This window comes from Anolis carolinensis, chromosome 3 (assembly GCF_035594765.1).
Source record: "Anolis carolinensis isolate JA03-04 chromosome 3, rAnoCar3.1.pri, whole genome shotgun sequence".
Classification (NCBI taxonomy): Eukaryota; Metazoa; Chordata; class Lepidosauria; order Squamata; family Dactyloidae; genus Anolis; species Anolis carolinensis.
This window is the reverse complement of record NC_085843.1, coordinates 72798791-72820826: the sequence shown is the minus strand read 5'-3', so window position 1 is coordinate 72820826 and position 22036 is coordinate 72798791. Positions and strand designations below refer to the sequence as shown.

General features: G+C 38.3%; 1 protein-coding gene across 1 annotated transcript in view; it reads left to right on the top strand.

Moving 5' to 3' along the window:
* The window catches only part of adamts5 (ADAM metallopeptidase with thrombospondin type 1 motif 5), a 74949-nt gene extending 63671 nt beyond the window's left edge, over positions 1-11278 (top strand). Inside the window, exons 5-8 of the mRNA XM_003219046.4 lie at positions 1530-1713; positions 3521-3696; positions 5079-5254; positions 5969-11278. Of these exons, the coding sequence (XP_003219094.1) occupies positions 1530-1713; positions 3521-3696; positions 5079-5254; positions 5969-6539 (1107 nt within the window). The 3' untranslated portion in view covers positions 6540-11278. The remainder of the gene's footprint in view (positions 1-1529; positions 1714-3520; positions 3697-5078; positions 5255-5968) is intronic.
* The last annotated feature ends 10758 nt before the right edge of the window (positions 11279-22036 follow it).

Genomic DNA, 22036 nt, shown 5'->3' with positions numbered 1-22036 from the left:
GGAGGAGGGCAAATGTGGTCCCTATCTTCAAGAAGGGAAAAAAGAACGACCCAAACAATTACTGTCCGGTCAGCCTCATGTCGATACCAGGAAAGATTCTGGAAAAGGTCATTAAGGAAGTGGTCTGCGAACATTAGAAACAAATGCGGTCATTGCTAATAGCCAACACGGATTTACCAAAAACAAGTCATGCCAGACTAATCTGATCTCTTTTTTCCATAGAGTTACGAGTTGGGTCGATACAGGGAACGCTGTGGATGTAGCGTACCTGGATTTCAGTTAGGCCTTCGACAAAGTCCCCCATGACCTTCTGGCAAACAAACTAGTAAAATGTGGGCTACACAAAACTACGGTTAGGTGGATCTGAAATTGGCTAAGTGAACGAACCCAAAGGGTGCTCACCAATGCGTCGTCTTCAGCTTGGAAAGAAGTGACGAGTGGAGTGCCACAGGGTTCCGTCCTGGGCCAAGTTCTGTTCAACATCTTTATTAACGACTTAGACGAAGGGTTAGAAGGCACGATCATCAAGTTTGCAGATGACACCAAACTGGGAGGGATAGCTAAGACTCCAGAAGACAAGAGCAGAATTCAAAACGATCTTGGCAGACTAGAAAGATGGGCCGAAACTAACAAAATGAAGTTCAACAGGGACAAATGCAAGATACTTCACTTTGGCAGAAAAAATGGAATGCAAAGATGAAGGGAGATGTTGACAAGCTGGAAAGCGTCCAGAGGAGGGCGACTAAAATGATTAAGGGTCTGGAGAACAAGCCCTATGAGGAGCGGCTTAAAGAACTGGGCATGTTTAGCCTGCAGAAGAGAAGGCTGAGAGGAGACATGATAGCCATGTACAAATACGTGAAGGGAAGTCATAGGGAGGGGGGAGCAAGCTTATTTTCTGCTGCCCTGCAGACTAAGACGTGGAACAATGGCTTCTAACTACAGGAAAGGAGATTCCACCTGAACATCAGGAAGAACTTCCTCACTGTGAGAGCTGTTCGGCAGTGGAACTCTCTCCCCCAGACTGTGGTGGAGGCTCCTTCTTTGGAGGCTTTTAAGCAGAGGCTGGATGGCCATCTGTGGGGGGTGCTTTTAATGTGATTTCCTGATACTTGGCAGGAGGTTGGACTGGATGGCCCATGAGGTCTCTTACAACTCTACTGTTCTATGATTCTATGATCTCTGCACCTCTTTGGTTTATCGTTTAGATATATATTCTCCCCTTCAATAATTTAATCAGAAAAACTTTGTATGAAAACACAATAAAAATGTTTGAAGACACAGTAAAATAATGAATCTGTAAAAGAAGCAAAGCCCAGCAAATCTGTACAAGCAGCATGGCAGTGATATTCAGATGAGATCATCAAAATTGCTGCATTGTAGGTATGGAGCATAATTCTACCTCAGTTTATAAAGATGAGACAGGAGATATTACAAATGCAAATACAAAGCTGATGAACGTGAGCTATGACTTTCTTTTCTAGATTTGATGTATTGTCTTTTATAACATGCTACGGTTCATATTTCAGGCTTCAAACCATGGGAATTGGGGGTCCTGGGGGCCATGGGGCCAATGCTCCCGTACATGTGGTGGCGGCGTTCAGTTTGCCTATCGTCACTGCAATAACCCAGCACCTAGAAACAACGGTCGGTATTGCACTGGAAAGCGGGCCATCTATCGCTCCTGTAATGTCATGCCTTGCCCTGCAAATGGTAAGTTTTCATGCATCAAAAGTGGATTTTTTTAGGTGTGCAGAAGATAGGACTTGAATCACTGGTATATCCCTATGCCATAGCAAAAAAAAAAAAGACTTCTGGCTCTTGGAACCGTGCTTATAAAATGAGTGCCCCTAAATTTTACAGCTACAATGAAGAAGATATTCAGAAAAAGAAATCTGCCTAGAAGCCCTATGAACTCTGTTAAGTTCTGGTATTCAGAACAAGTCAATGACTCAGATTTGTTACAATAACAGGGGTGGTTGTATGATTATTGGCTAGCATCATTTTCAGTGGTTAAAAGATCATAAGCTCGGTATTTGATTTCAAAACTACAACAGATTCATATCATGGTCATGAAAAATCAAACCTGACCTTAAATGCTATACTACTATTTTCAGTTAGGCCCAGCCAAAGAATTTGCAAATTGTAGCACTGGGAAATGATTTAAGAGAAGCAATTGCAAGAGGATACTAAGGAGGGTCTCCAACTGCTTATTCTCAATGTTCCTCAAGACTGGGTTGCAGACGTCTTTTCCTAGCACTCTGGTCTTCAGCACATTGAAACCCTTTAGTTAAGGTGCTGAAAAGGTAGGCTTTATGGCAGGGGCATCATCAGATGTAACAATGACCATAGAAGTGATGGTATAGGATGATGTTGTTATTTCCAAAATCTGAAATACTCCAAAATCTAAAATCCCAAACACTTCTGGTCACAAGCATTTTAGATAAGGGCTGATCATACCTGTATTGTTGTTGTCTTTGCTGATGATATTATTTCTGCTGGCACTGCTCTGCTGTCATGTTGATTACAAATTCTAGTAAAAAATAAAGTGTGATTTATTTATTCAGCTATATATAATGCGTCTTTTTGCTGTCCTCCATTATTTTTATAATTAGTGTACAATTAACATATTATTATTAAAGATGAAAATAAGTGCTTGATTCACCAGAAAGATTTTTGCTTAGCAAAAAGTTGGGCCTAGTTTTTCTACAGTAGATATTCCATTGCAACATTTTGGGATTTTCTTTTCTCCATAAAGATCTTTAGGATGTATTATCATGTAATGATTTTTTAATTAATACATTTTTTCTAAGCAATTTCCAAATAGTTACTTTATCTGACAGGCTTAAAGACATAGAAATTAAATATTTGTTGTTTATTTGTTCAGTCACTTCCAACTTTTTGTGACCTCATGGACAAACCCATGCCAGAGCTCCCTGTCAGCTGTCACCACCCCAGCTCCTTCAAGCTCAAGCCAGTCACTTCAAGGATACCATCCATCCATCCATCTTGCCCTTGCCCTCTTCCATGTTCCTTCCATTTTCCTCAGCATTATTATCTTCTCCAAGCTTTCCTGTCGTCTCATTATTTGGCCAGAGTATTTTATCTTTGCCTCTAATATCCTTCCCTCCAGTGAGCAATTGAGCATTATTTCCTGGAATATGGACTGGCTTGATCTTCTTGCGGTCCAAAGCACTCTCAGAATTTTCCTCCAACACCACAGTACAAAAGGATCTATCTTCCTTCGCTCAGCCTTCCTTATGGTCCAGCTCTCGCATCCATAGGTTACTATGAGGAATCCCATTGCTTTAACCGCGGACCTTTGTTTCCAGTGTTGTCTCTACTCTTCACTAGAACATTATTTGTGTTTATAGATGAGTTGTATATGAGCTGTAAACCTTTCATTGTCTGTCTTGTAATCTTCCAACAATGGAATTTGCACATTAACAAAATATGCTGGCACAGAAATAATATATTTATGTTCATGAAAAGTAATGAACCAATAATTATTTCTCTTCAGCTAAAGCTTTTCGGCAGGAACAGTGTGAAGCAAGGAATGGCTATCAGTCAGATGCAAAAGGTGTCAAAACCTTTGTAGAATGGGTCCCCAAATATGCAGGAGTGCTCCCAGGAGATGTCTGCAAACTCACTTGTCGAGCCAAAGGAACTGGCTACTATGTAGTTTTCTCTCAAAAGGTAAAAGTTGCTTCTATAACTACTTATCTTTTAGATGTAAATGTTTTGTGGGTTATAGTCCTCTGTATGGTATAGAGGACTTCTGTGGTGAGAGATTGGAGAATAACTGTGGCTTTGCATTTAAGTGCAAAGGTAAATGGAATTCCATGTCATGTATCATAAATTATTCTACTTTCCTGATTAATCTTGTGAAATGGAAAACTTTGGTAGCTCTCATATCCTGCCCATTACTGGGCTAGGGTTGGGGGGATTCTTATAGAGCAGGGGTCCCCAAACTAAGACCCGGGGGCCGGATGCGGCCCTCCAAGGTCATTTACCTGCCCCCCACCCTCAGTTTTATAATATAATATTTTTATATCATTTTAAATAATATATATATTGTGTATACATATAATATTAATAATATAATGTTGTACAATATAATACTAATAATAATACCATATAATAATATTAATTTTATATTACATATAATATTACAGTATAGTGGTATCGTTCAATAAAGTAATATATAATGCTAATATTTTGCTATGCTAATAATATAATATATTGTATGTACAGCTGCTCTGAGTCCCCTTCGGGGTGAGAAGGGCAGGATATAAATGTAATAAATAAATGTAGTAAATGAATAAATAAATAATTTTAGACTTTTTAGGCTCACCCAAAGTCTGAAATGACTTGAAGGCACACAACAACAACAATCCTAATTAACTTGACTATCTCATTTGCCAGAAGTAGGCCTACATTTCCCATTGGTTAAAATTGTTTTCATTTTTAAATATTGTATTGTTCTTTCATTGTTGTTGTTGTTTTGCACTAAAAATAAGACATGTGCAGTGTGCATAGGAATTTGTTCGTTTTTTTTTTTTCAAATGATAATTCAGCCTCTCCACAGTCTAAAGGATTGTGGACCGGCCCTCTGTTTTAAAAGTTTGAGGACCCCTGTTATAGAGTGACAAAATATTAGCAGGGAAATTAATGTCCTTACTCATGTTTACCCTTTCATACTATCCATCTTGACAAATAATACTATGACTATGGTTCTGAAGGTTCTTCAAAACTCTGCCACTCATGTGCAGACAAAGGCAGAATGGAACATTTTAGTGTTTGGTAAACTGCTAGACAGTCTTCCCTAGTATTGATTATGCCAGATGTTTTGAACTAAAGCTCACTTAGAATGTAGGGGATGATAAGAGCTATAGCTCACAACATCTGAGGAATGTAGTAATGAGGAAGGTTGCTTTAAATGTATAAGATTTGAAGGCCACTATCAGTACCTAGATATGTACCAACAGCGATAAAGCATATAAAAATGTTCACCAATGTATCATTCAGACATAAATCTTCAAACTTCCGTTTTAACCAAAAGTAACTTTACTTAACAGGTAACTGATGGAACTGAATGTAGACCATACAGTAATTCAGTCTGTGTTCGTGGCAAATGTGTGAGAACAGGATGCGATGGAATTATAGGCTCAAAACTCCAGTTTGATAAATGTGGGATCTGTGGTGGAGACAATTCTAGCTGCACAAAAGTTATGGGAACATTCAATAAAAAGAGGTAAGAAACTGAGAATATAATCATAATCAGTATTGCACAACACTTGTTGACTGCTGTTTGAACAGAATAACCTAATGATGTCCAGGCACTATAAACTGAATGGTTTATAGTGCCTGAACATCTTAGAATGTTCAGGCGCTCGCTCCCTCTGTGTGTGTGTGTGTGTGTGTGTATATATATATATATAATCCATCTTGAGTAGTGTTAAGATCTTTGAGAGAGTGCTTCTTTCTATCCAACCACTGTCCCAGGTGCATGTAGTATGGACACAGAACATAACCTGCTCCAAGTCTGTAGAAATTCCTTCCCACATGAAGTTTGGTTGACTCCTTATCTGCTCTCTTTTCATTGGCAAACAAATACCTTGACCACCAAAAGTTCCTTCCCAAGCCTGTCTTACAATATTTTTCACAAATGTCTAGTTGTCATGTATTTGTTATTTAATAAAATAACTTAATTCATATTGTTTTTGTGGTATTCTGATTTCACAAAGTATCCTTACATTCACTAACTATAAATAAGTAAAGGGGCATGGTTTATTCTCCTTAGTTTCAGTGGGATATAATTAACTAATCTTCTTTAGAGATGAGCGAAAAATCGATTCTAGGTTTGACACAGATCATAATCAAGTGAATAATACATTTACATTGGCTTCAGTAGCTTAAAACAGACCCTGGATTCCTCCCAACTAACATGTACCTTTCTTTATTTCAGTAAGGGCTACACAGATATTGTGAAAATACCAGAAGGAGCAACCCACATCAAAATACGTCAGTTCAAAGCTAAAGATCAGACAAGGTTCACAGCTTACTTGGCCCTGAAAAAGAGAAATGGTGAGTACCTTGTCAATGGGAAATACATGATCTCAACCTCAGAAACCATCATTGACCTCAATGGAACTGTCATGAACTACAGTGGCTGGAGTCACAAAGATGATTCCCTGCATGCGATGGGACATACAGGCACAAAGGAGATCCTTATAGTGCAGATTCTTGCAACGGATCCAACAAAACCAGTGGATGTACGCTATAGTTTCTACGTGCCAAAGAAACCAACGCAAATAACAAACTCTGTTACAAGCAACAGCAGCAACAACAAATTGACAGCTCCACTCACGCAGCCCCAGTGGGTGACTGGACCATGGCTTTCTTGTTCTCGAACGTGTGATACAGGCTGGCACACAAGAACTGTACAGTGTAAAGATGGAAATGAGAAATTAGCAAAAGGATGTCCTCTATCTCAAAGACCTTCAGCATTTAAGCAGTGCTTGCTCAAAAAATGTTAACCTGTGGTTATGGGCTTCTTCAAAAGGAGTCTCATTAAGTCATATTTGACACATTGACGTAAGATCTACCGGGGTGCGGAGAAAAATGAACACTTCAGGATACTTTCATATCGTCTGAAATTATGGGCAGAATCTGCCTATTTGGACCAAATGAAAATATGCACTGCTCTGGGGATCTTAATATGTCAAATGCACTAAGCATTAGTTGTTATAAAGCCCTTTGTATCTGCAAATAAGAAGAGGATAAACCAGTGAATGGGTGATCATGAGATATCTGAAGGTTACAGAATCATCTCCCCTTTTTCACCTACCTCTAACTCAATACATCCTTAGACAACTTGTCATACCACAACAGCTTCTTTTTATACTATTTGTAAATAATTTCACTTTGGTATGTCACTTTATGTCACTTGCTGTTCTTGTGAAAGGACAACAGCTTTTCTATTTGACAAAAATGATTGACCAAAGTGTGTCTCTAGCCATTTTGGGTTCCTTCAGGTTTTTAAAGAAATGGCTGTGGATACTTTACTGAAAAATTAAGAGCTTGCTGCTTTTAAAAATACATTTTTGACAACAGGAAATACATTTCCATTCTAAAAATTTCCTGACAACAAAGTTTTGTTCTAGCTTAATGCCTTTCTAATGAAACAGATTCATACAAATACACCTCTGCAGCAATAAAACAGCTGCTTAAATATATCTTTAAAATAAACAAAAAGTAAGAGGGATACTTTTTCTGGATTAACAATTAAGATAACAAGAACAATGAAAATGACAAAAGACTCAATTGTGTAGAACAGGAGTTGGAACTGTTCAGCCCTCAAGAGATTGATGGACTTCATCTCCTAGCATATCTCACAATGGATTGTTATTGTTAGGGTTGCTGGGATCTCCAGTCAACCCATATCTGGAGCTGCACAATTCCCATCTTTGGTGCAGGAGGTAGACAAATGGAGAAGAGACTATTGGGAGGGTAGTCAGTATAGGAAATGTTAGAAGCAACATTTCTTGGGAATAATTCATCAAGACTGTATCAAGAGTTGGAAGTCCAGACAGGTGTCCTTTTCTCTATGTCTCTTTCTCCTAGTTCTCCCAACTCAGCAGGCTGCCAGGAAAGATATCGCTCTCATAAGTCTGCATAAGGCCCTTGGGGCCACAGGTTAACCAGTCCTGAAAGAGGTGCTGGCTCATGTCTTAACCATCTTCAGACTCAGATAATCTGAAACTTATTCATACATTGTTTTAGTTTCACCAAGGCTTCCAGAAATCTAACATATAATGAATTTGTTACCTACTGAAAATCTATGATGATGTTTAAAAACACACGGTAGGTCTTGCAGATAGCAATATTTTATACAATCATTTTAATTCTGGAACTATATATTCCCACTCAGCTACCTAGTCCAGAGATATGCACATGATCAGATATGAACAGAGATCTTTTAATTGCCCACAAAACTCAGATATCAATAAACAGTGCATTGCTAAGAGCACTCATGCACATTATTTGCTGTTGCTGTGGATATTTTAGTTTGAAATTGTTTTCAACAAATGGAATATTTTATTTTTGAACACTTTGCTTATTTTTGTAGATTAAGAATGCAGTTCTGTACCCACTCTCTTGGGAGTAAGCACTATTGAAGGCACTATTAAAGTCAATGGGATTTACTTTAGAGTAGTCATAAAAATGATTAAATAGCTTCATAAGAGCCACAGGAAATTCAAGTCACATTTTGATATCATTGTAGCCAGTATTAAGTATTTCCACAGTGCAAAGTATTTTTTTTCCAATCGTAGAAAAATATTTTTCATTTTAGAAAGGTAACGTAAATACCTCATCTGAAATCTAGTGAAATCAATTTACTTTTGGAACATATTTATATATTATGAATGAAAATATTAAATATGGAGATATAATAGAAATGAATATAGATAGCACTTCTGTTCTCAGTGCCTTACATAATTATTATAAGTATAGACAATTCTAATTTTGTAAATTTCTATTGAAATTCTTCAATCCACTTTAATGGATAAGGGTTATATCAAAAATAATTTTCATTAGAATTTTGATCTAAAATCTTTGCACATGTATGTGTGGCTCCAGAACCAAGTTCTGATGTTGATCAGAAATTGTGATCAAGATGCATAATTCTATGCATAACATTTCTGTTGTTATGCCGAAAAAATTGAGGAAAATAGTTCCAGTGTTAAACCACTCCATTTATATAAACCTTGTTGACTTGCATGAGGAGAACACTATGTGAACCTAAATAATTAGATAGTTGCATAGTATGAACACTACAATTCAGTAGAATTACCATGTCACAGTTTCACTTCTGTTCTTGACTAGTACTATAACTTTGTAAAAGCTACTCTTCCATGATGACTGGTAGCTGTTCTTTCACACCACCAGATTATCACCAGTTAAAGAATATGGGTGCACTTATTAGATACACCAACATAGAGATTGGACTAGTGGACATTTATTTTTAATCATTTAAGCAAAAACATTTTTCTGCAATGCAGTTCTAACCATGTGCAATTATATATGATTAGTTGCGGCAGAATGGAATTTAGATAAAGAGCTATGCACTATGAGTGAATAGTATCTTCACCTGTATTGGGAGCGGTCAAATTTGGTGGGCTACAAGCTATTTTTTCACCACTAGCTACCATACCCAGTCCATAGATGCAAGAAAAGAATAGGTCCTTGCTTTGATGGGGGGGGGGGTGTCCCGCCTGCCTTGCCCTACCACCAATTCTGATCCATTGTACCTCAAAGCAGGTCCTGCAATGGGCATAAAGGAGCCCACATTTTGGAGACACTTCCAGGACCCCAACTATTTTAATCCAGATTTAGACTGTATATCCTAAACCCCATGCAAAAACACCAGGTGCTTAGAGGTTTTTCTTTTAAGTTTTTATAATATCCTGGGCTCTGAGAGTTGGGGAAAAACTGCCCTATAGCGTTATAATATTTTTATATAATTAAATGTTTTCTGGATTGCAACATTATGTGTGATATCTGCACTGTCAAATCTTTCTATGATTGTGGAATTCAGAGAAACGGTAATTTACTAACATTTTTTTGAGTAATACCCATTCCCACTTTTGAAGGTTCTTAGATTAATATTTTTCAGCTTTTCTCTGACAAAGAAGGAGGATGTCAAAAGAACAAAACAGAAGACAGGTTTCAAGATGGTGTCCATTTTTACTGCTTATTCTGTCAATATTATTTCAGACTACATCTTATTCAGCACCATCTTAAGGCTTTCCCCCCTTTTTCCTTTTAGTATATACTTATATTCTCATGAAGAGAATCTGGAAGGTGCTCGAAATATATGATGTAGAATCAGTGAATCACTTTTCCTATACACTTTTGACACAGTCGTGGGAAGCTTTGGATTGAACATAGTCCACTTGGGAGCAGGAAAGAGAGAATTCAGAGCGCTACTGGAGTTGATAGGCTAAGCAAATTGGTGGCACGGAGGTCTAATTTACATGGCCCAAAGAAGTTAGACTCAGATTTTATAAAAGCATGAAAATAATGTGAATTTTAGTTTTCTAACTGTAGCATGATAATTTGATGGGAATGACATGTGGTAGTCATGGTTAATTTTTGCAAAAAAAAATTGAAGGAGGTATATTTGTTTCTACATCCTGCTGTATCACTACTACTTTGTTATACCTCCATATTTCTTTATGTGTTCATTCAAATGAGAAACTAGTCCCAGTGGTGTCACTTTATACTTTCGTTCTCTAAATGAAGTTAATCCCAATTATTTGGGATGTACTCGGTGCCTAGATATTTTCATTGTAACTCCTAGAAAAATGAAAGTCTACTGAAATCCCAACTAGTTTCATGGCTCTGGGCGGCTCTGCAATTAGTACTGCCATGCCAACTAGCCTATCCATTGATTTGGCAAAACATTTTCAAATTGCCCTGGAAAAACAAGTTGTAATGTTCAATAGCCAGTGTAGTGTAATGTTTTGAGTGCTGGACCTGATCTCAGAAGACCAGTATTCAAATTCCCTCAGCCATGGAAACTCACTGGGTCGCCTTGGGCAAATCACACTCAGCCCCAGAGGAAAGTAATGACAAACCCTTCTGATGAAATCTTGCCAAGAAAACCCATGATAGCTTTGCCTTAGGGTCACTATAGCTCAGAAGTGAAAGTATACAGCAACAACAATCATCCATGCTACATGATACTGTATGGTACACATACATGATAGTAGCTTGTAAAAAATCTTTTGAGCAAGGCTAGACAGTTTATTCCCCACAGAAATTGTTTATTCCATGGAAAGAAAGTGGCAAGAAGATACTGGCAACTGGTCACCCATGTAAAAATAGTAATTTTCTTATAAAATTACATATGAAAATAAAGCAACGTAGCACTGAAAAATAAATAATTTATTGTTTTTACAAATTCGTATGTGAATGATGTAATGGATTTATTTATTATTTAACGTGAAATGCCAATTGTGAAAATTCTTCTATATTTAAATTGTTTCACTATCACTTCTTTGTCTGACTTTCTCTCCTACTTTTCTTTATTTAATTTATGCCTTTATATTTTAATGGAAAGTACTATGTGAATTTATCAACACACAGCACTGGTTGCTTTTATGTTGTTGTTTTTTTTTTAATGGAATGTGTGTGTGTGTGTGTGTGTGTGTGAATGTGATACATGCTGATGTGAGTATGGTCAATGGTATAAATAAAATATTTGGGTGTATGACAGTGTGGGCGTGAAGATATATAAAAAACAAAATACTCATGCATATATATACTTCCATGTATATGTATATGGACACTGACAATTTTCAACAATGACTTCTTTAAAAAAGAAAACATTTATTCTTGTTGTACTTGTTTGGTGAAATCCAAAAGGTTTCAATATTGCTTAGAGCCCTCCCATTTCACCTTATTTTTCTAAGGTTAGAGAACAAGTGTGCACTCAGCTTCCATGTGGTTTAGTGAAAAAGAGACTTGCAACACTACCAATTTCTAGCCTCCACCCATGCCCACCCCCACCCCCCCAAAATAAGGGGAGTTGCTGGTTTGATCAAAATTGGCTTGGACCCCAGTGGATTACGTAATACCAATGGCTTTTTGTATTAGTTCGTTGTTTGATTTGATGTGCGTAAAATAATGATGGTTTGTGTCACTTCCATAAGCAAAAGCAGCATTTTTGCAGACCACCATACCTGAAGCAGTTCACTTTTAAAGCTGTCTGCACTGGTGTTATTCTCTTGAAAAATTCAGCCTAATCTATAGCTTTTATGCAAGTTGTGTTGTGAATTCACTTTGAGTTTTAGTATGAACTTCAAAAGAAGCTATTTATAATGCTAAACCCAATATAACACATGGGAATGACCAGCCACAATTTTTGATAGATAATGACTGTTCCCTTACTAAAGCATAGTTACCATGTGCAGGACATTTAGTCCCATGTTATATTAGTCATTAGTATTTTTATCAGATAACTGTGACTGGCATTATGGCCATACTCATTGATTTCAGTAAGGTATGAATGACACTTTTCTGATAACTATGATGCTGGCTCATCCATTGTCCTTCTCATTTTGAAGTCACATTTAAATCACCTAAAGTAAGTAACTTAAATAGGGCAATATATCTGGGGTTTCATAGTATAGCTGCATTATTAAGACCAGAACCAAATAATTTTTCTCAAGTATGAATATCTCAGTTGATTCTAAAGATGTAATGGAACTGATTCCATGTTTTTCTCAGCAAAACGTGAAGATTGGGGAGATCTCTGTTAGCTCGTCCCCCAAAGGAACAAGTACTAGCTTATGATTTGCCCTTACTGAATATGGCAATGCCCAAAAATGGCTGGAGAATGATAGAAATTATAGTTTAACTATATCTAGAGATCACCAATGCCATAAATCTGGATGAAAATGATGCATTTCCTGTGCCACATAGCCTGGCATAATCATGGCATAGCCTATCAATTGAATGGCAATTTCTATGATGCAGATCTTTTCTGGGGCAGTAATATGCAAGATAAATAACACAAAATATAAATGATCCTAAAATGTTTCAATTTTGACTCAGCTTGGAAACCGCCATGCCCTCAACCATCTCCTTTTGGCAAACTGTCAACAGCTGGTAGTTCGATCCACTTGATTCCAAAAAAGTAATACATGGTCCAGACAGAAAAACTCATGCAGCTAAAAAGGTGTGTGTGTGTGTTTTAATGTGTTTCTTCTTGAGAATAACCATTAGCCCTAGAAATTATCACCGTTTCACAGCAGTCAAAGCAAATGAAAAACCTGGCACTACAGTAGAGAAAGGAACAGACAGTTCAAGTCACTTATATATTGTGGAAATGTCTGTTCAAATCATTTCGTTGACACCACTCTGCACACAAACAATGCTCTTAATTTCTCTCACATTACAAATGCCAAGTTTTTGTATGAATGCATCTGTAAGAACCAGAAATCCATATTTTTCTAGTGAAATCCCATTCATGTCTACTCAGAAGAAAGATCCAAGTTCAATGGAGATTACTCCCAGGTCAATCGATATATAGGAATGTAACAGAGTGTGAATCAAAATGTAAAATAAAAACAAGTGAGAATTGCAATTTATTTACTTATCAACACTTCCACATAACATATGTCTCAATATATGGTATCCAAATTAAGAAAAGCGGTTTCATTCAATTTTCCCTTCTACACACGTTTATGTCATTTTTGATGACTGCAACTCTTGTCTAGTTTCACAATACAATATTTTGTTTTTTGTATTAGCAAATACACACAAGAGTTTTGTTTTATTATGTTTTTAACCTGAATATTGCCTTACAGTTTAATTTGTCCTTAAATATGTGTCCTCAGATTATTAGCATATAGAAAAAATGTAGGGGGACTTTGAGAAATCAACACTTCTAATTTTATACTAATTCAAAAATAAATTAGTATGTCAATTATGTTGGCTGCAGTAGAGCAGTTTAGAAATAAAAGCAAGTAGTTACTTTGCCAATTGTAAAATAAAGTCAGCATTTTACACTGATAGGGAAATCTTGAACAACAATATTCTTAAAATGGTGAAAAGATTGCTAACACTTCTAATTCTGAATCATTTTAGCTTCACAGTTGAATTCAAAGCTGAAACATAAAATACATTTTAAATCATACACTCCAAAAAGAGCAGTTGAAAAATTGTATAAAGACATTCATAAACAACTGAATAATTAGGCATATACAGTAAAACCCTGCTTGTCCAAGCCCCGCTCATCCGAGCCTCCGTGCAATCCGAGCAGGTGAACAGGGAGGGCCGCAAAGGCCCTCCCCGTTCACCTACTCGCTGGCTGGCTAGATGTGCATGTTGCTAAGTAGATAGCAAGCTACCTAGCAACAGAGATGGGGCACCTCCCAAGGGGCGAGTGCCCCGTGCGCGTTGCTAGGTAGCTTTCTATCTACCTAGCAACATGCATGGCTGGCTCCTTCGCCACGCCAGGCTCCGGTGCTGCCAGCCCCCAGCATGATGGAGCTGAGGCACGGGCGGGCAGGTGAATGGGGAGGACTTTTGTGGCCCTCCCTCTTCACCCACTCAATGGCTGGGCCCAAGTGGCTGCCAAAGGGAGAGGAAACCTGGTAAGGTATGGTTGCTTACCTGTAACCGTGTTTCTTCCAGTGGCCACCTCTGGAATTCACACCTGTGGTATCTCCAGCATCCGCGCAGCTGTTTTGGATGATCTCTTGCAAAGCTTTTACCTAATTGAGGACTCCAGCCCCGCCCCTCCCCAGTAATAAAGCCAGGCTACAGGGCTTGAGGCCTTAGTTCCGTACCATGAAAAGCAGTCGCACTAGGCATGACAAATGTGGGGAGGATGGGCGGGTTGTGTGAATTCCAGAGGTGACCACTGGAAGAAACACGGCTACAGGTAAGCAACCATACCTTCTTCTGCGTGGTTACTCTGGAATCCACACCTGTGGTAGACTAGCAAGCTTAGTGATGGATGGTGGGCATCATGCTAGTGTAGAAAAAAGGATTGCCCTTACAAAATGTGCATCCCTTTTGGCTGCCAGATCCAATTTGTAATGCATAATAAAAGAGTGCGGTGTCGACCAAATGGCCGCACGGCCAATGTCATCTAATGGCATGCAAAAATGCCATTGAGGCAGCCATTGCTCGGGTGGAATGTGCATGGATCTGAACAGGTAAGTCCAGTCCTGCCATCTCATAAGCTAATCAGATAGTTGAAACTATCCAAGCTGCCAATCTTTTAGTGGAAACTGGGAGGCCAATAGTGTCTTGACTATTGTCACGGTACTTGACAAACAATCTTGGTGATTTCCGCAATGGAGCTGTGCAATATACATAAAAAGATAGAGCTCTGCACACATCGAGGAGGTGCAATGATTGCTCAAGAGGTGTAGATGGATTTGGAAATAATGCAGGTAGCACAATGTCTTGAGACATGTGAAACTGAGATGCAGCCTTGTGTAAAAAAGAAATGTCTGTTCAAAGGACAACTTTGTCTTTATGAAACTTAAGGTAAAGATCATCAACCCTAAGGGCAGTAAGCTTGCTGGCATGACGAGCAGATGTAATTGCCACCAAAAAGGCCATTTTCCAGGAAAAGTAACTCATCTCTGCAGTGGCCATAGGTTTGAAGGGAGATTTTACTAGGGCTGAAAGGACAATTTCCAATTTCCAGGAAGGAGAGACAGGGCGAACTTGCGGCCGAAAGTTCCTGAAGCCCTGCAAGAACCTTCTCACGAGTGGGTCAGCAAAGGGAGAGGGTAAATAACGTTCCTTCTTGAATGAGGTTATGGCAGCCAAATAAACTTTGAGTGATGATAAAGATAGTCCTAAATCAGATAGAGACATTAAAAACTGATGAACAGAAGTTGAACAATGGTTGAACTCCCTGCTGTTGAGCAAAATTACAGAAACGATGCCACTTACAGATATAGAAGTGCTTGGTGATAGGCCGAAGAGCAAGATCCAAAATGTTTCTCACTGTTTGCTTCTATGCCTAGGATCGTCTTCTGCAGCCCTTCTCTCACCAGCAAATGCTGCATATACACAGACCATTCTTTGTAGTTATGGTCATTTAATTTCTCAATCATTGTCAATGAATTTGAGGCAGCCATTATCTCACCTTCCGGAGACCCCAGCTCTCGAGTTTCAGCCACTGATGGTTCCACACTTTCAGCAGCATCTGGCAGTCTCCCCCTCAAGCTTCAAGATTTATGGCTCCACTCTTCTCACTTCTGGCCATCAATCAGTCAGGCTCCAGCACGCCCCACTTGCCGCTCTGCTTCTACTGGATTCAATCTTCCACCGAAGACACACACCAAAGCAGGCTCACCAGAACAGCGGGTCTCGTCTCTGGTCACACTCGCAGCTACAAATTTCTCTCCACTCCAAACTCCAGAACTCTGGTCCAGTCTAGGCTCTGGCCAGTCTAGGAACTGGTATCTGAGCCCATAACCAATTATCAGAGTAATTCGCAGCGCAGCAGTAGTTGGATGGAATCAGTGGAACGCAGAACGAAGAGACACCCAGAGACGTTGGTAAAACTATACACAAAGTTTTACTGTAAGCAGTAATGGACAAGACAAACAGACTTGCAGACAATAGACACAGGACTTGACTTCTCAGCAGACAACAGAACAGAACTGATGTAATCAGTAATGCATATACACTTGTGTCTGGACTTTCGTCTGCACTTAGTTGGTGCCAGCTCCGCCCCTTCCTGAGCCTCTGTCAGAGGAGCGGAAGATCTTTTTGCCGCCTTTTTCCCTCCTACCGAAGCGGTGAGCGAGGAAGGAGAAGGTGAATCTACAGCCCCAAGGGCTCTGCTTAAAGTAGCTTGCGTCTCTACAGACGCGGCAGCAGCGCGCGAGGAAGCCAGATGGTCACCTCGGCTACACAAAACAGAGGGGATGGGGGTCTCCCTGGGGCAGCTTCCCCCCACACCCCATGCATTTAAGGGCTGCAGTAGCAGCAATACTGGCCTTAACAGGAAGGAAAGTCCAAGTTTGCAAAGTCCAAGGGATAAATAGGAGTCCTTAGCCAAGTCCAGAAATCCAAAGTCAAGAGGAGATATAATCCGATGTTGCTGCTTTCGTGGACAAAAGGAACTAAGGCCTCAAGCCCTGCAGCCTGGCTTTATTACTGGGGAGGGGTGGGCTGGAGTCCTCAATTAGGCAAAAGCTTTGCAAGAGATCATCTGAAACAGCTGCGTGGATGCTGGAGATACCACAGGTGTGGATTCCAGAGTGACCACACAGAAGAATCCGAGTGATCTGGGTTGACCGAGCTGAGGTCCACCCGTTTAACTCAGACTACCGAGGTTCTACTGTATATATATATTTGTAAGTGGCCCATGCTAGTATATCATTTATTACTTTGATTACATCAATCTATGTCCAAACTTGAGTTCACTAGACTTAATAATTTATATCATTACACTTGCATGTTTAAGTATGACAGAATACAAATCATATTTTACAATTCATTTAGAAATGTTTGATCATACTGTAAGTCATGGCATATAGAATGAACTACCAAAAAATCTTACAAGATTACTGTCCTTCAGAGAAGACTTATCAATACAAATTTGGTTGCAGAGAAACAGATATCTCTTTTAAAAATATATGCAGTATGCACAGATAATTAAATAAAGAGTGAGATGTCCAAGATTGCCTAATAAAAACATTTATGAGATTTTACTGTTGGAAGACATCTACAAATTAAATTGGTTCTGTATCACTACCCTGATAATAAAATGAAAAGTTTCATTTTTGGATTACAAATTCCAGAATCCTCAAGACAGCATGTCTGGTGGCTACAATTCTGTTAATCCAAAAAGCAATGTGTCAAGTTCTGACTAAAACATATGCACTATACTAAGCATTTCACGTTCAGTTAAGACATATATATTCCAAATCCTTCTTCCTTTTGACAGGGATGGCTGATGGCTTTCATATCAACAGGTCAGTGAATCCACTCCACGTTTTTGTCTTAACTAATGAATTTATCCCAAAATGCTAAATGTACATTGGGATTACAGCACCTTGCATAGATTCTCTGAACTAAAACCTGGATGAATTTGCTGACCCACCAACTTGGAAGTGACAAGCTGCTTGTGCCTTTTCTTCTTCTTTCTGAATCCCCTATTTTCATATCCTGATGCTGCAGAATATGGTCCAGTGTCGAATTGCATTCTAGCTAAAAAATAACACTTCTAAGAAGAATGGTGCTATAATCACCCAGTCTTTGATACAAAGATTAATACCAATCAAAGCCAAAATCAGCATTCCCTGGCCTTATATTAAGCATATTGATTACTATTTATATTACTATTAACTGTTATACTCTCACAGATATTGTACATACATCCTAGGAAACTGAAATTTCTGTTCCTGATTTTTTTTCTTTGGAAGAATGCCTTATCATGATGGATTAACACTGCATAACACTAGAATGTCAGCCACTGAATAAAGATTTGTACTGTATGAAACGTTAAAGTCCAATGTCTCATTTTGTAAACCTATGATGAACAATATATGATGAACATATAAGTGACAGGTTGTAATCTTTACCTGATTTTATGGCTTCAGTTAAAATAATAAACTGTGTCATAGAACATTGTATACATTGTCCTTTTCTCCAGTAGCAAACTGAAGCTAGATAAAATTTACTTTGCAAAGTGTACAAGGGTCATGCAGCTTCTGTTTCTAAATGTACTACCTTTTATGGGGAAAAAAATAGCTGCTGTTAACTTAAAGAATAGAACAAGAAGGAAGTGAAATTATTCTTGTGATTAGGAAAGCCAATTATCATTAGTGCAACAATGAGAAGAAAACAAAACTCCAGAATATTTGTAATCCCCAGTCACCATGCCAAAAATTCAGAATACTAATATTTATCAAGAGATTTTTCACCAGAATGGGAGGTTTTCACATTTGTATCCTATCCAATGATGTCATTGCATTAGTAAGTAGGCATTTATACAGTTAGAACAAGAACAAGGTTCTAGTGCAGTATTCCATTGCTTGAGAAAAACCCTATCCTGTTTCCTTTGCTACCAGTCACACAGTGGATAAATCCAATGCCACTGGATTGTTCTTTCCTCTGTCATCTTATATCACATTTTGACAGAAAAGTGAGATGTATATTCAAAAAATAAATCAACAACCTAAGATAAACAGCCCGGAAAACACACAACAACCTATAAGATAAACTGACAAAGCTGTGTACGCCACTATAATGTTGGAGTTAGGCTTTCAAAAATATTAGTTGGAGAGAAAATATGGGAATTTAAAAATAAATACAGCCAGGCCTCTCCATTTCAGAACATTATGAAACAGTGCTGTTAAGTGGATGTAACAAAAATACAAATAGCATGTTGAATGATGCTTACACATAATATTTGGTTTTCATATGAATTCCCTCTTCCCACTTTTTCTACAGTACCCGCCAGGCAATTGTTTTGTTGCTCACAAAACTAATAGTCTTGATTTGCCTGGGACCGTAGCCCAGGGAGAACATTTCACAGTACTTTAATATATTGTCCAGAAATAACAGGGTTACACCTATGAAATTCTGGCTGAGTCAAATTCCTTCCCAATTCCCGGTTCTATTTATGTGGCAAACTGCTGCTACCCTCTAGTTGCTTTCCAGCCAACATCATATTTGAAGTCTGTATTTTCTTTTTAGTTACAGCCCTGTTAATGACACATTTATTTCAAGAAAAATGGAGCAAACAGCAGCTGCTTGGGGTCTTATTTCAATCACCACATATGATCTATACCTGTGGATACAGCTTCCTTTGATAGGAATCAAAGCCAGAGGTTCCCAAATGTTTTGGTCATGGAACCCTTCAGAAGACATTTCCCCCCGCATAATCCTAACCCTAACTTTTACTAAGTATTATGAACCCACAAAGCTCTTCCTTCTTTCATCTACTCCTATTGCCTGAATATTTTATATAACTTAGTAGGTTTGGAAAGAAAGAGAAAATATTTTAAATATAACCACAAACACGCGATTGCCCTGAACTGAATGTAGGAAGTAGTGGTGTTTTGGTATTCATAAGACAAAGAATCTTCTGCAAGTTGCTAGAAAAGTCAAGAGTGCTTTAGCATGAACACAAGGAACATTCTCAAAACTTGCATGCATTTCCCTGTAGAAGTCTGAGATGCCGGGCTGTGATAAAACAACTTTTATTGGCAAGTAGATGGAGATAACCCACTCTTCCCCTTCCTTTGCATTAGAGACAATTGAATTGTTGATCCCATGTGTTTTTATTTTTTAATCCATTTTAAATTTAATTTTAAAGATTTTTCGTGGAACCCTTACAATACCTTTGTGGAATCCCAGGTTTTGATGGAAGATAATTTGGGAACATCTACTTTATGGCAAGTTTTAGAGAGACAACACCAATAGGACAGACATTTTGCATTCCAGAATGGAGAAGTACAGGCCTGATTTGTTAACTTCAAAATATAATGGGGAAAATTGTTGTCTTTAAAACACACACACACACACACACACACTTTTTGATCTTTTGACATCTTGACATCTTTGGTTAGATGTTTATAACTTGTGTTCTGCTTTTCTTTCAAAATGATTTTGGGAATTGTTCACTTTCTATAAATAAGTGTATCATTCTCATTCAAATTGCTAAGGAACATTACATGCCAATAAATGTAAACACATCTCAACCTTTTTAAAAAAAGAATGGAAAATAGTGTTGCTGGAGATTTAGAAAAAGAAAGCAGCAGAAGAGGAAAGGTTAAGCTTTTAGTCACCTCTGCATAACAAAGTTGTGTGTACAACTTCTTCCTCGTGGGTTGGGTATATATGAGGAATCTGAGTTTTGGGAAACCCTGCCAATTTATACTTATCAACTCTATCAATTTGTCAGGGACAGTCCTGATTAATCCTCCTCTTGTCTTTCAAAACAATTCAGATATCCAAAATTTAGTGCAGCTGTGACTGAACAGTAGCATGTCTATCTGAACAAAAATGTCAGCAGGAAAGAGTTCATGCAGAGCCATACCTAAAGGGAAGAGAAAAGGAGGTCATTGCCATTCCAAGTAAAAATTCTGCCCCCAAGGAAATTTTCCTTCAGTCCTGAAATTTCTTACATTCCGGTCATCTAAAACAGCAGCTGAGCATTTACAAATACAGTTTAAGCATCCAAAGAAAGGGAGCGGGCAGGTTACCCTGGGAATGTGAGTACAATAAATGTAAGAGCTCCAAGTATGGATGATTTTCAATGACTCTCCCTCTGCAATGCTAAAAATTTGGTGACTGAAGGAAAATTTCAGTGGGGAGTGGCAATGACCTCATTTTGCCTTCTCTTCCCTGTAGCTACAAGCCAGAGTTCACAATCTTAATAATCCAGGTCTTGTTTCACACTCAAAGAACATGATAAAGCAGCAGGAGGTTCCCAACTCACAGTGATTTGCATAATTAGCGAACACATTGCATGACATCCAGATTAGTCTCATCACATTTCCAGGAAATGGGCTATGTTAATCCTAAATGTGAGCCAAACTAACTTTAGTAGCAGACAGAAGCCAAAAAGGCTCTTGTCTTGAACTAAAATATTTATAACAATTTATATAGTGCTACAGCATATCTATGCAGTTATTCTTCTCCAATATATTCGAGGCCCCATCTAGACTGTTGTCTAATGCAGTTTGAACGGCATTGAACTGGATTATATAAGTACACTGCCATATAATTCGGTTTAATGCATTTAATCCACATTCTGAAACTGGGTTATATGGAATCATAGATGGGGCAGTTAATTTACTAGAATGTTTCCATGAAATTTAAAAAAAAATGTGTATTTAGTTTTAACATATTTCCAAATATTATACAGTTTATTGTCTTTCTGTTGCTGTCTAGAAATATATGCCTCATCAGCTTAGATCACACTTCCTTATGAACCAAATCATTATGAGGTTTATTAATAAATAAATATGTGGTTAATCTAAATATATGTGCTCCCCAAACAAATTCCAACTCAAAAAACTAGGGTGTGAACCACTTTGTTGTGGTAACTCCTTGAGTAGCTGTTACAGATATCCCCCATGGAAATGGATACATCAAACACCATTGCTTATATGATTCTTCATGATCCTGGGGTGTTTGATCCTTCAAATACCCCAGAGCTTCTCAGGTAGAAAGAGAGGTCTTTATTTAAGTTCAGAGAGTCCTCAGAAGGTTGCTGCACAGATCGCAGTAGTAGCTTTCGAATATAGATCTTGGTTGGATCCATGTAAGTGGCTGCAGAATAGTGGGCAAGTCTTAAGGATCATGCAGAAAACACTAGCAAATCAATATAGCAAACAAAAATTTATCATAAATTAACTGCAGCTACCCAAATCCACTATTCACCTGGCTGCATTCACAATGAGTCAAAGGCTTATTCACAGCCCTTTCTGGGTTTCTTTGGGCTGCCAGTTCTCTTGTGATGACCTATACAACTTGT